At 42.2% G+C, this 13,114-nt stretch overlaps 1 protein-coding gene and 1 long non-coding RNA gene across 2 annotated transcripts; one reads left to right on the top strand and one right to left on the bottom strand.

Annotated features, from left to right (window-relative positions):
* Positions 1-331: 331 nt before the first annotated feature.
* SRSF1 (serine and arginine rich splicing factor 1) lies at positions 332-2,094 on the bottom strand. The gene is given in 4 exon segments (XM_078437354.1): positions 332-627; positions 630-808; positions 1,182-1,366; positions 1,776-2,094. Coding segments are annotated over 4 exon segments (606 nt in total). The 5' UTR covers positions 1,970-2,094; the 3' UTR covers positions 332-579.
* A 134-nt stretch (positions 2,095-2,228) lies between these two features.
* Positions 2,229-5,808, top strand: LOC132687906 (uncharacterized). The gene is made up of 2 exons (XR_009614334.3): positions 2,229-2,294; positions 2,858-5,808. It is a non-coding gene; the product is annotated as an uncharacterized LOC132687906 (long non-coding RNA).
* Positions 5,809-13,114: the final 7,306 nt, after the last annotated feature.

Raw genomic sequence — 13,114 nt, 5'->3', positions numbered from 1 at the left:
GAAGAGCATGGAGAGTTAACTAAATTTAAACAATCCTGTCTATGACATCACTTAAAATACATTTTATCAGACATGAGGGGAATGTAGATGTTAGGAGCAAGGGGATATTACACAAGAATGCAATTCAACACTTTAGCCCATTCTGAACAAAACAGTTTGAATTAAAAAATGAAAAGATTGTACTGAGTAAAGGAAAACTGTATACAACATGGGTTCTACAAAAAGTGTCACCAATCATCTTATGTACGAGAGCGAGATCTGCTATGACGGGGAGAATAGCGTGGTGATCCTCTGCTTCTCCTTGGGGAATAACTGCGACTCCTGCTGTTGCTTCTGCTACGGCTTCTGCTACGACTACGGCTTCGAGATCGTGATCTTCCATAACTTGGACTTCTGGGCCCATCAACTTTAACCCGGATGTAGGCAGTTTCTCCCTATTGAATAGACAGAACTTTCGATTGAAAGATCTAAGCTTTCACCTGTCTTCAGGCATGCTGAACGAATACAATGTAACTAAAACCAGAAATCTGGTACTTTACTTGGACACCCTTGCCTGAATCTTACCTTCAAATTCCACTGTTAAGACCACTGTTTCCAATTCTGGCCAAAGAAAAGAGTAAGTGTAAAAAACCTACCTCATGGGATCTAAACTTAGTGTTATCCAGTTTTCGAACTGCATAGGTCATATCTTCTTTCCGTACAAACTCCACGACACCAGTGCCATCTCGGTAAACATCAGCATAACATACATCACCTGCTTCACGCATGTGATCCTTCAGATCCTGCCAGCTTCCACTTGGAGGCAGTCCTAAAAAGGTATTTTTTCAACACCACTCACTCTATATTTCACATTAAACTTGAAATTTACACTAGAACAAAAACTACTTTAAAATTAATTAGACTCAAGATCCTAGGTTAAGAGCTGCTAAGATCCTGGAATCCAGAGTCCAAACTTACTTGCAAAGCAAAGATCTTCATATTCTAGGTACTCAACCTAATAGTAAATAACTACGTGGTAACAGGTATATCTCCACTACAGTGTTCCTTGTTACTAAATTTACCCGAGCAACTAATTTAAGACCTATCACAAAAACTTGCATTTGTCAACACTGCTCACGCAAGGAAAAACTTAAAAGTGGTTTCTGTCCCTTCTCAACAACCCACACGAACAGTAAACTCACCAGAGACAACCACTCTGTTTTCAGAACGCCTGGATGGGGGGCCATAGCGGCCTCGGGGAGCCCCGCCACCTCCACCCCCGCCGCCGCCTCGGCCGGTGCCACGGCCGCTTCGAGGAAACTCCACCCGCAGACGGTATCCATCGTAATCATAGCCGTCGCGACCATATACCGCGTCTTCCGCGTCTCTGCGTGATCATAGAAAGCAAAAGGCGTAAGAAAAAGGACCGGGAGGGGCAGCTAACTCAGTCGGGAACTAGCGGCCCCCCGCACATGCGCACCCAGCATGGAAGAGCCCACATGCGCTGCATAATAGGAATGGCCCCTCCCCCACCCAGAAGCACGCCAGGTTCCCGACCACTACACCAGCCCTCAGCGCCTCAGTTTCCCGCTCCGAGACCGAAAGTCCGCTCTGGGGACGTCCATGGGCCCAGTCACCAGAGAAGCCACAGCGACTCGGCTCCTTACTCGACTCCTGCATGGGCGACATCGTCTTACCCGCAACCTAAGAGCCCACCTCCCCATTCTTTGTATCAAGGCCTTTCCCAACTACTCCCAACTTATTGCCTCAAGGCCGCAAGCCCCGGGCCGCCTCACCGAGGGTCCTCGAACTCAACGAAGGCGAAGGGCGGTCCTCCGCGGCGATTCTTGAGATCGATGTCACGGATAGCACCGTATTTGTAGAACACGTCCTCAATGTCCTTGGTTCGGATGTCTGGAGGTAAGTTACCCACGTAGATGCGGCAATCGTTGTTCCCTGCCGGGCCACGAATCACACCACCTCCCGACATGGCGGCGACGAAAAGCGCGGACTCGAGAACAGGCCTTCCCACCAAGCCTAGCGCACGGCAGAGCGAGCCCGCAGCGACACCACGTCTCCCGCGGCCCCTCCAAAATGGCGCCTTTATCAGCTCGGCGCACGGATATGGGGGGAGGGAGGAAGAGAAGCGGGTGGAAGCAGCTATTCGATCTCAGTACGCACGCGCAAGAGCGTAACGGGTACTGCGATAGGTACGCTCACGCACGTGCGACGTCACCCTCCGCGCGAAGGGAGAAAAAAGTTCCCCGCGTTCCCGATTTGCGGAGTGGCTTGCCAGTGAAGTGACCAGTCGTTTGGTAAGAATTAAACACAGATCCATCGGTAAACGGGCTACTAATCCCTGACGAGTCTTAAAGGATAGTCAACCTTCCCAGGAATGAGTCCCTTTTAAAAACAAGTCCGCGCCTTGAAAGCCTTTGGTGAAACCTAGCCTTGAGCTGTGTCCCACAATGCTCTGCGGCGTTAACGGCCTTTGGCGGGAAAGACTGCCGGGGGCGGAGTTAAAGGGGAAGGGACCTGGCCGTTGCTCCGGAAACGCGGACATTCTCGGAGAGTGCGGCCAGTCCAGGAGTTCCGCCGCTTGTGATTCAGGCTTGTGATTCAATCAGGAGCCGAGGCTTGACTTTGTATTCCCGCCCCTTCTCCTGCGCTCAGGCGGTGAGCTGCGTAGATAAGCGTCTAATTTAGGGCAACCCAGCTTAGACTCCTTGGTAAATACTTTGCACCAAGTACCGTTCCACCGTCGGTTTAAAACTTAACTTTGTATGGCTCAATTCAACACACCTTGATGTAGTGGCGGTGGTTTGAGCTGTATTCAGTCAGCCAGGACTCAGACCTCAGCTTCTCTTTAATTGCCTAGCCCTACCGCAGAGGAGAGGTCCAGTGAAGGCTTGAAGAGTGACGTGCCTGTTATGTATCCAGCCCTTTGAAAGAACGAGAAAAGCGTGTGTGTGTATGCAAAATCTTGAAGTTTGTTCCCTTTTATGAACTCCTTCCGGGCCTCTCAGGTAATATAAACGAGCAAAATGGATGTGTGAGAACTGTGACCACTGGAGACCACTGTTGCTGCTCAGGACTGAGCCCTCTTGCCTGCTGGCCCAGGGAGTTAGGAACTTTTTTAGAGAGACCTCTGAAGTCTGGATTTTTATGTGAAGTGTTGGGATTTTAAAATATTAGTAATGAGTTCAATTTTTAAGAAAACTCTGCAGTCATAAATATGCTAAAACATCTGCACCCTGTGTTTAAGGATGATTTTCTTCATATTCTGTATTTGTTTGCAACAGTCCCCAAGGATGTGTGTGAGGCAATTTACAGAGATACCATAACACATTATTAGAACTGGACCAAGAACTCAGGGCGAATGGGAAAATAAGCAGGGAGGGATTAAGGTGAAATCAGGGTGAGGTTACTACACAAAATGCCAGCAGTAATATCCTGATCGGTTCCTAAAGATGCACTGCAAGTCTCACTCCGCTCATTCCGGAAGTCATGATAAAGAAGGGAACACAAGTATATTCAAAAGTCTAAATGCCTTTGAAATTAGAAAATAAATAGGTTGTTTAGGAGAATGGCATGTTTTCTTAGTTCTAAAAGTTGACAGTGCATTTTACAAACGTCTGAGTGATCCCAAAATACAAATTCAATTTGATCCTCAACGGACCCATAGAGGATCTCTGGTTGTGTTTGAACTCTCTGTGATGGTTTCCAAAATTCTGTGTATATGTGCATGTACTTTTTCTTCAAAGAGGATTTGAAATTGTAATCAGATTCTTAAAGGGGTGTCTAGATTCTCACAGGGGAAAAAGAAACCTCTGAAAATTTTAGAGGGAAGGACAGATTATCTTTCAGACCATCCTTCACTGAGTATCCTTCAATGATATTTTTTGACAGTGAGCTTTTAATAAAAACAAAAGAACCTGATCGTTTTTAAAATGAGAAGCTGACCAAAAAAGACACTATTTCAACAAATTGATTCAGTTTCTAGCCCTGTCCTATTCAGTTAGTAGCAGAAGAGATGAGAGTTTTTTAAAAAGTTGCAGGCATATCATGTATTGATTGGTTCGTTCAATAGTTATTTAGTTAGCACACTTTGTTATTTTATACCTCCACTTAAGAGTTATTCAAGTTCATCTGTTGAATAATGTTAATGATAACTGAAGTGATTTAAACATAGTTGCTTTTAATTTCAAGACATTTTTGTTCCAGAAAAATAAGAAAATTGTGAATTGGCTTTGATTTATTCTTTTCCAATTTAATGCAGTTATTTCTGATTTTGTTCAGTTCAGAGGAATACAAGTAGAATTTTTTTTTTTAATTTTAAAAAATTTTATTTATTTTTGAGAGACACGGAGTGTGAGTGGGGGAGGGGCAGACAGAGAGGGAGACACAGAATCCAAAGCAGGCTCCAAGCTCCGAGTTGTCAGCACAGAGCCCAACGCGGGGCCGAACCCGCAAACGGTGAGACATGACCCCAGCCGAACATGACCCTGACGCTTAACCGACTGAGCCAACCCAGGCGCCCCAAGTAGAATTTAATATAGAGTGAATGAGACATTCTTGTTCCTCTGTTGGCTCCTTTTATTGTATTTGAACGTAACCAAATTATAGGTTCTGGGGTCCATGATGAGTTCAGGATGTAGCAGGAAAAGTCTGGCTGTTTATCGAGATTTCCCAGGATGACATTAGTTTGGTGATTATTACAGTTCAGGGTGTGATAGTAATATCAATGTCCCAGAGTTGATTAACATATTTTAGTCCACAAGAGCAAAAAATAAGAAAATAAACCAAGTCATTTGTTCATTTGTTGGGGACAGATTAATTTTTGGTAGCCAGGATGCTCAAATTATACAAACCAAAGATAACTGTTTTGGCGGGTCTGGAAAGCATATCAGACAGTTGCTTAGTAAATGAGGAATCAAAGCAAAATGAGACGAATTGTTTTGAGAGATTTCATTCAGACAATGGCGAGGCCTGAAAAAATCCCTGCCCCATCTCAGAGTATGCCTCTTCAAAGACAGGAAAACTCATACCCCCATGGGTTTTGTGGGTCTGTTTCCTGGACAATGCTGGGTAAAGATTGGCAATTCTCTTTCTGTAGGCTAATCTGCACATAAACTTTGTCTAAACAGTATACTAGACAATTGATTAGATTTCTGTGGACCAAATTACAGCCACTTCCACCTTGCCTCCTGAGATTATATCCTCATCTTTTTTGTTTGTTTGTTTGTTTTCAAGTAGGCTTCATGCCCAGCGCAGAGCTCAGTGTGGGGCTTGAACTCAGGACCCTGAGATCATGGACTGAGCTGAGATCAAGAGTTGGGCCACCCAGGCACCCCCATCTTCATTTTAATTAAGGATTCAGAGTGTTTGTAAACTCCTCACTTACACATTCACTGGCAGTTTTATGGATTGCTCCCACAACCAACTAATCTACTAAGTATAGATTTTACTAGCTTAATTCTCAGAAACTGCCTTATTTTCAGCACTGTTGCTATTTATGAAAACTTCCTCAAAAAATTTTCAAGCCTTTTGATTCAATTTAGTAAGTATATACTAGTGTCAGCACTATATTTTATTCTGGAAATAATTACTTGAAAAAAAAAAAGAAAAATTCAAAGAGTTAATTACCATGAAAGTTGAAATTACAAGACGCAGGTTTTCAGTGATTTGCCAAACACTTAAATCTCTGTACCTATGGTGATAGTTATGAAACTCTGTAAACATACTAGAAATAATTGAATTGTACACAAAGCAAATGAATTGTATAGTATGTAAATTATAACTCAATAAAATTGTGTTTTTTTAATACCATTTTTAGTTTTTTAGTACCATTTCTCTAAGGGCATTGGGGATTAGGAGTGTTCTAGAGTAATTTGCACTGAAATACGTCTTTCCAAATCTGGAAATCCTGTTTTCCATACACACGTGTCAATCCCTACTGTCTTCCTTGGGGATAACTGTTATTTTTCTGGGCGAAGAGACCCAAAGATTAGGAGCACTTGATTCTGCTGTGTATAGGAGTTCCCTCCAGGAACAGTTCATTTGCATGGCTCTTTTCCCTTGTTCCGCTTGTTTCAGTGATTAAAAATATTCTCTGAAAAAGGAAGAAATAGTATATATCTTTTTATTTCATTTATATTTGTCTCCTCTTTAATAAACTATATTGAGGACAGATTTCTACTATAACTTCCTACCAGTAAAATCTCTGTTAAAATGAATATTACTGACCATTTGCTGACTGCTTTTTGAAAGAGGTGGGGCATTAGATGAGCAGAATTAGATGAGAAGGTTTCTATGGAAACCTCATCATGTTGCTACCAGTGGGTAGACCCAATGGGTACAAGCATTATTTTTCATTTCACAGCATAATAATGATGGCCACTTTACAGGCCCAAATAAGTCATCTAATAATACAGTCTTGGTAATCTTATTTTTTTAAAAAAATTGTTTATTTTTTATTATTCTTGAGAGACAGAGAGAGACAGAATGCAAGCTGGGGAGGAGCAAAGAGAGAGGGAGAACAGAATCTGAAGGAGGCTCCAGGCTCTGAGCTGTCAGCATAGAGCCCAACACGGGGCTTCAACTCATGAGCCGTGAGATCTTGACCTGAGCCGAAGTCTGGTGCTTAACTGATTGAGCCACCCAGGTGCCCCTTGGTAATCTTATTTTAGGACTGGCTTCCCTTATTCTTTGATTCTTCTTGTTTTGTTTTTGGCTAATTCTTCCCATCTTTAAGGTCCCATTACTAATAACAATAGAATATGATTTTGCCAGAAAACAGCTCTTAAAATTGTCTGTTACAAAGATATATTTTCACCACGTCTTCTTCTTCCTGTTACTATTATTACTCCCTTTTCCTGCTTAGTTCTTTCTCTTAAAAATTAAAACTCTATTCATGTTGTACATTCCCTAATTGGGATAATTGGCTCTTTAAGGAATTTTGTTAAAAAAATATGGCGACGGGCACCTGGCTTGCTCAGTTGGTAGAGCACACAATTCTTGATTTGGGGGTTGTGAGTTTGAGCCCCGTGTTGGATATAGAGATTACTTAAAAATAAAATCTTCAGGGGCACCTGGGTGGCTCAATCGGTTAAGCGTCCAGCTCTTGATTTCAGCTCAGGTCACGATCTCATGGTTCATGGGTTCAAGCCCCACATCTGTGCGGATGGGGTTGAGCCTGATTAGGATTCTCTCTCCCTCTCTCTCTACCCCTCCCCCTGCTCACTCACTCTCAAAATAAATAAACGTAAAAAAATCTTTTAAAAAATAGCAGATATGCTTTATTTGCTAGAAATGCTACCCTTTTTTGACAAATAGTGTGAGTCCTATGTAAATATTAGCTATGATTATTAGTAGTAATAGTAGTAGTATATGTTAATGCTGCCAAGCATTGGAAATAATTTCTTTTTAAAATTTCTTTTTAATATTTATTTTTGAGAGAGAGAGAGACAGACAGAGTGGGAGCTGGGGAGGGGCAGAGAGAGAGGGAGACACAGAATCCGAAGCAGGCTCCAGGGTCTGAGCTGTCAACAAGACCCAGTGTGGGGCTCAAACTCACAAACCCTGAGATCATGACCTGAGCCAAAGTTGGACGTTTAACTGAGCCACCCAGGTGCCCCAAAATGTATCTTTTTAAAAAATGTGTATTTATTTATTTTTGAGAGAGAGAGAGAGAGAGAGGGAGACATAGAATCTGAAGGTGGGCTCCAGGCTCTGAGATGTCAGCATAGAACCTGACGTGGGGCTCAAACCCATGAAACATGAGATCATGACCTGGGCTGAAGTTGGACGCTTACCAGATGGAGCCACCGAGGCGCCCTGAAATAATTTCAATAAAATTTTTTATTTGAAGTTTTGAGAGTATGACTATTTTTTCTTTATTGTTTTAAAAGATATTCCAGGTTAGCTGAAAACTCTTAGAATTACTTTTCTAGACTTGCAGAGTGGAGTAGTTGCAACATAGACTCCGTGGCCCACAAGCCCAAAATATTTACCATGTGGTTCTTTACAGAAAAAGTTTGCCAACCTCTGACTGAGAGGAAAAATAACCTGCTTTTGTTATTTTTTTTAATACTTAAACCTAATTCAAAAATTCAGTTTTGTCATGGTCTCTCTCTCTCTCTCTCTCTCCCTCTCTCTATAGTGTTTTTGTCATGGGTAATATCTTACTTACATTGCTAATATTTGTAAACATAAGTAGTACGCTTTGCAAGTGACTCATTGTTTACTCACGCTTCATCAGCCATTACTGCAGTTTAGGGATAGGGTACCAAGACCTGCTGGCAACCAACTGCCCTGCCATTTGGACCAGCTTTGAAGAGGAGCTGTTGCTCTGCTTCTTTGGGCTACATTCTTTTGTAGCCTAGTGGACTCAGGATTGCCAGTGCAAGAGTGCAGGTCTTTGGAACCATTCTTGCATGGAAGTAATGTGACCTGCAAAGAGTTCATAACAGGCTTTGGTCTAAGGAAGTATCTGTTAATGTCCACTCACTGTGGGGTTTGCAGATGAAATTTCTAAAAGTTGCAGATCGTCTTCTGCAGTTCTAGGATCCCACCGGCTTTTAGGCTGGTGTTGGTACCATCATGCTGGACTTCTGGGTAGTCTATAATCTAGACCCATGCCCATGAGGTTCTTCCTTGTCTGGCTCACACCTGCTTGCATGTGTCCAGGAGCCACTCTGCCTCACCAGCTGCGATTTCTTCCAAGTTACTGTCTACTCTCCATAGAATCCAGACTCCAGGAGAGAAAAATTCTTTCCCTTGGCTCAGAGTCTGCATTTCCTGTCTTGGAATCTGTCTTTATATAAGATGATTGAGAATGAGAATGTTTGCCTTTAGAGGAACTTCCTCTCTTTTCTGCAGAAATATAACCTCTCCCTCCAACTCCACCAGAAAATTTGATCAGGTCATAATGGGCTGACATTGATGTATTTTCTGAAGTCTGGATTGTTCACAATTTAAACCACATGTAGGACACTCTCAGTACATAGGCAAGGACGAACCTTGCCAGCCCAACATAGTCCAGTACATTTTTCCTTTTCCGGTTCCTCTAATAAGAGCTGAAAAACAGGTCTCAATAGCCTTTATGTAACCTTTTGGATCTCAGTTTGGACAGTGCAAGCAACAGCTTAAACAAGCCATCCCCACAAAAACATATCTACATTAGTAATGAGGTAAGAAGTATTTCTATCCATACGTTCCTAAGCCTGTATAATAATTTTATAGAGGCATGGCACGAATTCACCGAAAACAATTTATATGCTCAAGCAGTATTTTCAGCTTCTCAGTCTAAAATATCTGCATTTAGAAAAAAGCTTTCTTTATAGTTTTTCTCAAAATGAGCAAGTGGGTGTTGCTTTAAATTGGTGCAACTAGAAAGCCCCATTAGGTAGGCTTCTTAACACAAAAGAAACAGTCTAAAAGATTACTCAGATCTTTCACCTTTTTGGATACAATAACTGCTTATCACTCTAACGTGGTTTTTTAAGCCTCAACTAAATCCAGGTTTTAAAAAAATTGTAGAAATTTCTTTAAAAAAGTTTATTTCTAAGGAATTTCTACACCCAGCATGGAGCTTGAACTTTAACCCTGAGATCAAGAGTCTTATGCTCTACTGACTGAGCCACCCAGGTGCCCCTAGGCATTTCTTCTAATACTGTTTTCTCAAGTCACAGTTCCAGAAAGTTTCTTATAAACTCTTAGTTTGCAAGTACACATAGGAATATTTGGGGCTCTAGTTACAATTCCATGTGACAATGTATTCTTCAAATACTCTAATTGCCCTTCAAACAATTTATTTATCTAGATGTTGATGCAGCAATTTATATTCAACTATTTGAATGCCAAAGCTATACTGCCACAGATTCAGTCTTCCCTGTGGAGTGCCGATCATTTTTGAGCCTTTCTCCTAAATCAAAGGAGGTACTTGGGGATAGTATAAAGTAACAGAGGCTCTCACTAAGCATGATTTGCACAGTACCAAGTTATTAAATCAGTTTCCAAAGTTTACACCACTATAAACAAACAGTGAATAAACATGCTTCAACCAACTTCTGTTTGGTAAGGCTGCAGTAATACAACGGTCCCAGAAATTTCAGTGGCTTAACAAAATAACCAAGGTCTCACTTGTTACGTAATGGCAACCATGGGCAGGCAGTGGCATTACTCTCTGTGTCCTATTCTGGAATCCAGGACTCTGGTGTGGTGGAAAGATGGGCTTCTGTTGAAATCCCCTGTACTATTTACTAGCTGTGTGATTTTGCACAAGTCCCTTAACGTAAGCCTCTGTTTCTTCATCTATAAAATGGGGATAATAATAGTACTTCCCAGCGTCGATGTAGAGATTAAATGTGATAGCATGTAGAAGTCAACTAGCAGTAGAATGCCCTTCACACAGAAGTTCCCACTAATTTTACAGGGGTTCTTATTCAGGCTCTGAAGACCTATGCCCTTGGATTATCACCATTTGTGGTTCAGTTGGTGGTCCCCTGTACTATTCTTTGGGGAAGGAATAAGTGAAACTCAACTCTGTTTTGCGACTAACTTGATATTGTGGGTATATAGCTTAGTGGAAAGTAGGTTGAAGTTCTTGTCTTAATTAAATTTCTCTGTTTGTTTTCAGGGGGGAGATATGGCCTATGCTGTGGGGGAAAAAAAAAAAAAAAGTTCTGAAATTCCCTCCACATATCACATAGAGAAACAAAAGTGTCCCTGGCCTCTAGTCAGATGCAGGATGTAGCCTCTAGTGCTAACCAAATATATAACTGGAGGGAATGTGATGTAGCTCTTTTGCCTTTCTATGTTTCTGAAGAATGTCTCCCTTGTGGAAAAGCTGACAGGATGATAAAAACCTCCTGATTAACGTAATGCTTTTCTCTGTTGCTCGGGGCTGTATGTGTGTGTGTGTGTGTGTGTTTATGCCTGTGTGTTTTAAAACTAACTAGTTGGAAAAACATCTTCGGTTTGTCCTTGCTGATCTGTTTCTGAGCAGTGACATGTTCTTAAAACAGTACGGACTTTGGAGGTGAGCAGATTTGAATTTGAATCCTGACACCTTCACTTACTAGTTGTATTATCTGGACTAATAAATAAATGTCCTTTTGTTCACTTATTCATCTGTTCGTGGATTCATTCTCATTCTGAACATTTATGGAACACCCTTACTCTGTCAGGCCCGAGGCTGGACTTCAGGGGTACATGACACTTATCCTGACAGTGTGCCTTTGGTCTACCACGGCTACAAAGTTTCCTGACCACTCACACCATCATTAAAACATTTTTGAGCACAAATCTCTCACGTATGTATGTTTTTATATATTATATGCACGACTTTTACACTATTGTGTACATAATAAGACATTTGATTAAAAAACATACAGTACTGGGCCGCCTGGGTGGCTCAGTTGGTCAAGTGTCCGATTTCGGCTCAGGTCATGATATCACGGTTTGTGAGTTCGAGCCCCGCGTGGGGCTCTGTGCTGACAGCTCGGAGCCTGGAGCCTGCTTCAGATTCCATGTCTCCCTCCCTCTCTCTGACCTTCCCCCACTCGTGCTCTGTCTCTCTCTCTCGAAAATGAATAAACATTAAAAAAAAATTTTTTTAAATACAGTATTTTATCACATACTGTCTGGGTGCATACACCCAAATATAAAGGCTACTGGTCTAGTGATAAACTTTTCTGAACCTCACTTTTTGTTGTTGTTGTTGTTACATAAACGAACCCATTTACTGTAGGCTAGAAGTGCTTCAAGTGGTGCAGCTTCTACTGGCCTGTCAGTGCCTTCAGTCCTCTGATGGGGGACTTGACTGTGACGGCAGTAGTAGCGGGGTAGGTCCAGGCCCCACTGGCTACCATTTTAATACAGGAACCACAATGCCAGGTCCCTGCAGCTCAACTTTTCACCTTGGTTTTGGCGCAGAAGGAGCTATGCTCTGCTATGCTGTGCTATAGCTATTGCTATAGCAATAGCTATGCTATTTCATTCTTCTTCACCATTTTCCCTTGCGAGGGAGACACCGTAACAGGGCCCGTATTAACCAGTGATTCCGACCTTCTTGGTGCGCTTAGCCCTGTCCCCACAAACTAGGTTTGAGCCCACAGAGGAAGAGACATAGTTGAACTTCACTTTCTTCATCATGAAAATCGTGGCGATGAAATCTGTCTCATGTTATTGTTGCTCGTTTATTCTCTCAACAGATTTCATTGAACACTCTCCAATATTAGATTCTGAGGGACCGGAGAGGTAGTGCTAAATGTTGTTTTTAACATCTGAGGGGAGATTTCTGTTGGAAGGGGTTACTCACTTACGTTTCAGTTGATATTCAACATATTAAAATTCTTAAGTTTTTTTAATTTTTAATATATATATATTTTTTACCGTTTATTCATTTTTTGATAGAGACTGAGAGTGACTGGGGGAGGGGCAGAGAGAGAGGGAGACAGACTCTGAAGCAAGCTCCAGGCTCTGAACTGAGAGCACAGAGCCCGACGTGGGGCTCCAACTCACGGACCATGAGATCATGACCTGAGCTGAAGTCGGACGCTTGACCGACTGAGCCACCCAGGCGCCCCTTATTTTTTTATTTTTAAATGTTTTTAATGTTTATTTGAGGGAGAGAGAGACAGAGCGTGAGCAGGGGAGGGGTAGAGACAGAGGGAGACGGAATCCCAAGCAGGCTCCAGGCTCCGAGCTGTCAGCACACAGCCCAATGCAGGACTCAAACCCATGAAGTGTAAGATCATGACCTGAGCCGAAGTCGGACGCTTACCCGACTGAGCCATGCAGGCGCCCCCCAAAATTCTTAAGTTTCAAAGTTTAGCTTTTCTTAAGTCTTTAAGATCAACCTTAGGTTGATAACATCCATTATTTTTACTTATTCTATGACTAACGTTCAATTAATATTTATATTTAAAAGATAAAATCCTCAACATTTTGCATGCTAAATAAGTAGTTCATCAACTTTTAAAGTAATTATATATCGAGGTGCCTGGGTGGCTCAGTCAGTTGAGCGTCCAGCTTTGGCTCAGGTCATGATCTCATGGTTTGTGAGTTCAAGCCCCACGTCGGGCTCTGTGCTGACAGTGTGGACCCTGCTTGGGATTCTCTGTTTCCTCTC

The sequence above is a fragment of the Panthera onca genome, chromosome E1, assembly GCF_046562875.1.
Source record: "Panthera onca isolate mPanOnc1 chromosome E1, mPanOnc1 haplotype 2, whole genome shotgun sequence".
Lineage (NCBI taxonomy): Eukaryota > Metazoa > Chordata > Mammalia > Carnivora > Felidae > Panthera > Panthera onca.
This window is presented reverse-complemented; position numbering and strand designations above follow the sequence as displayed.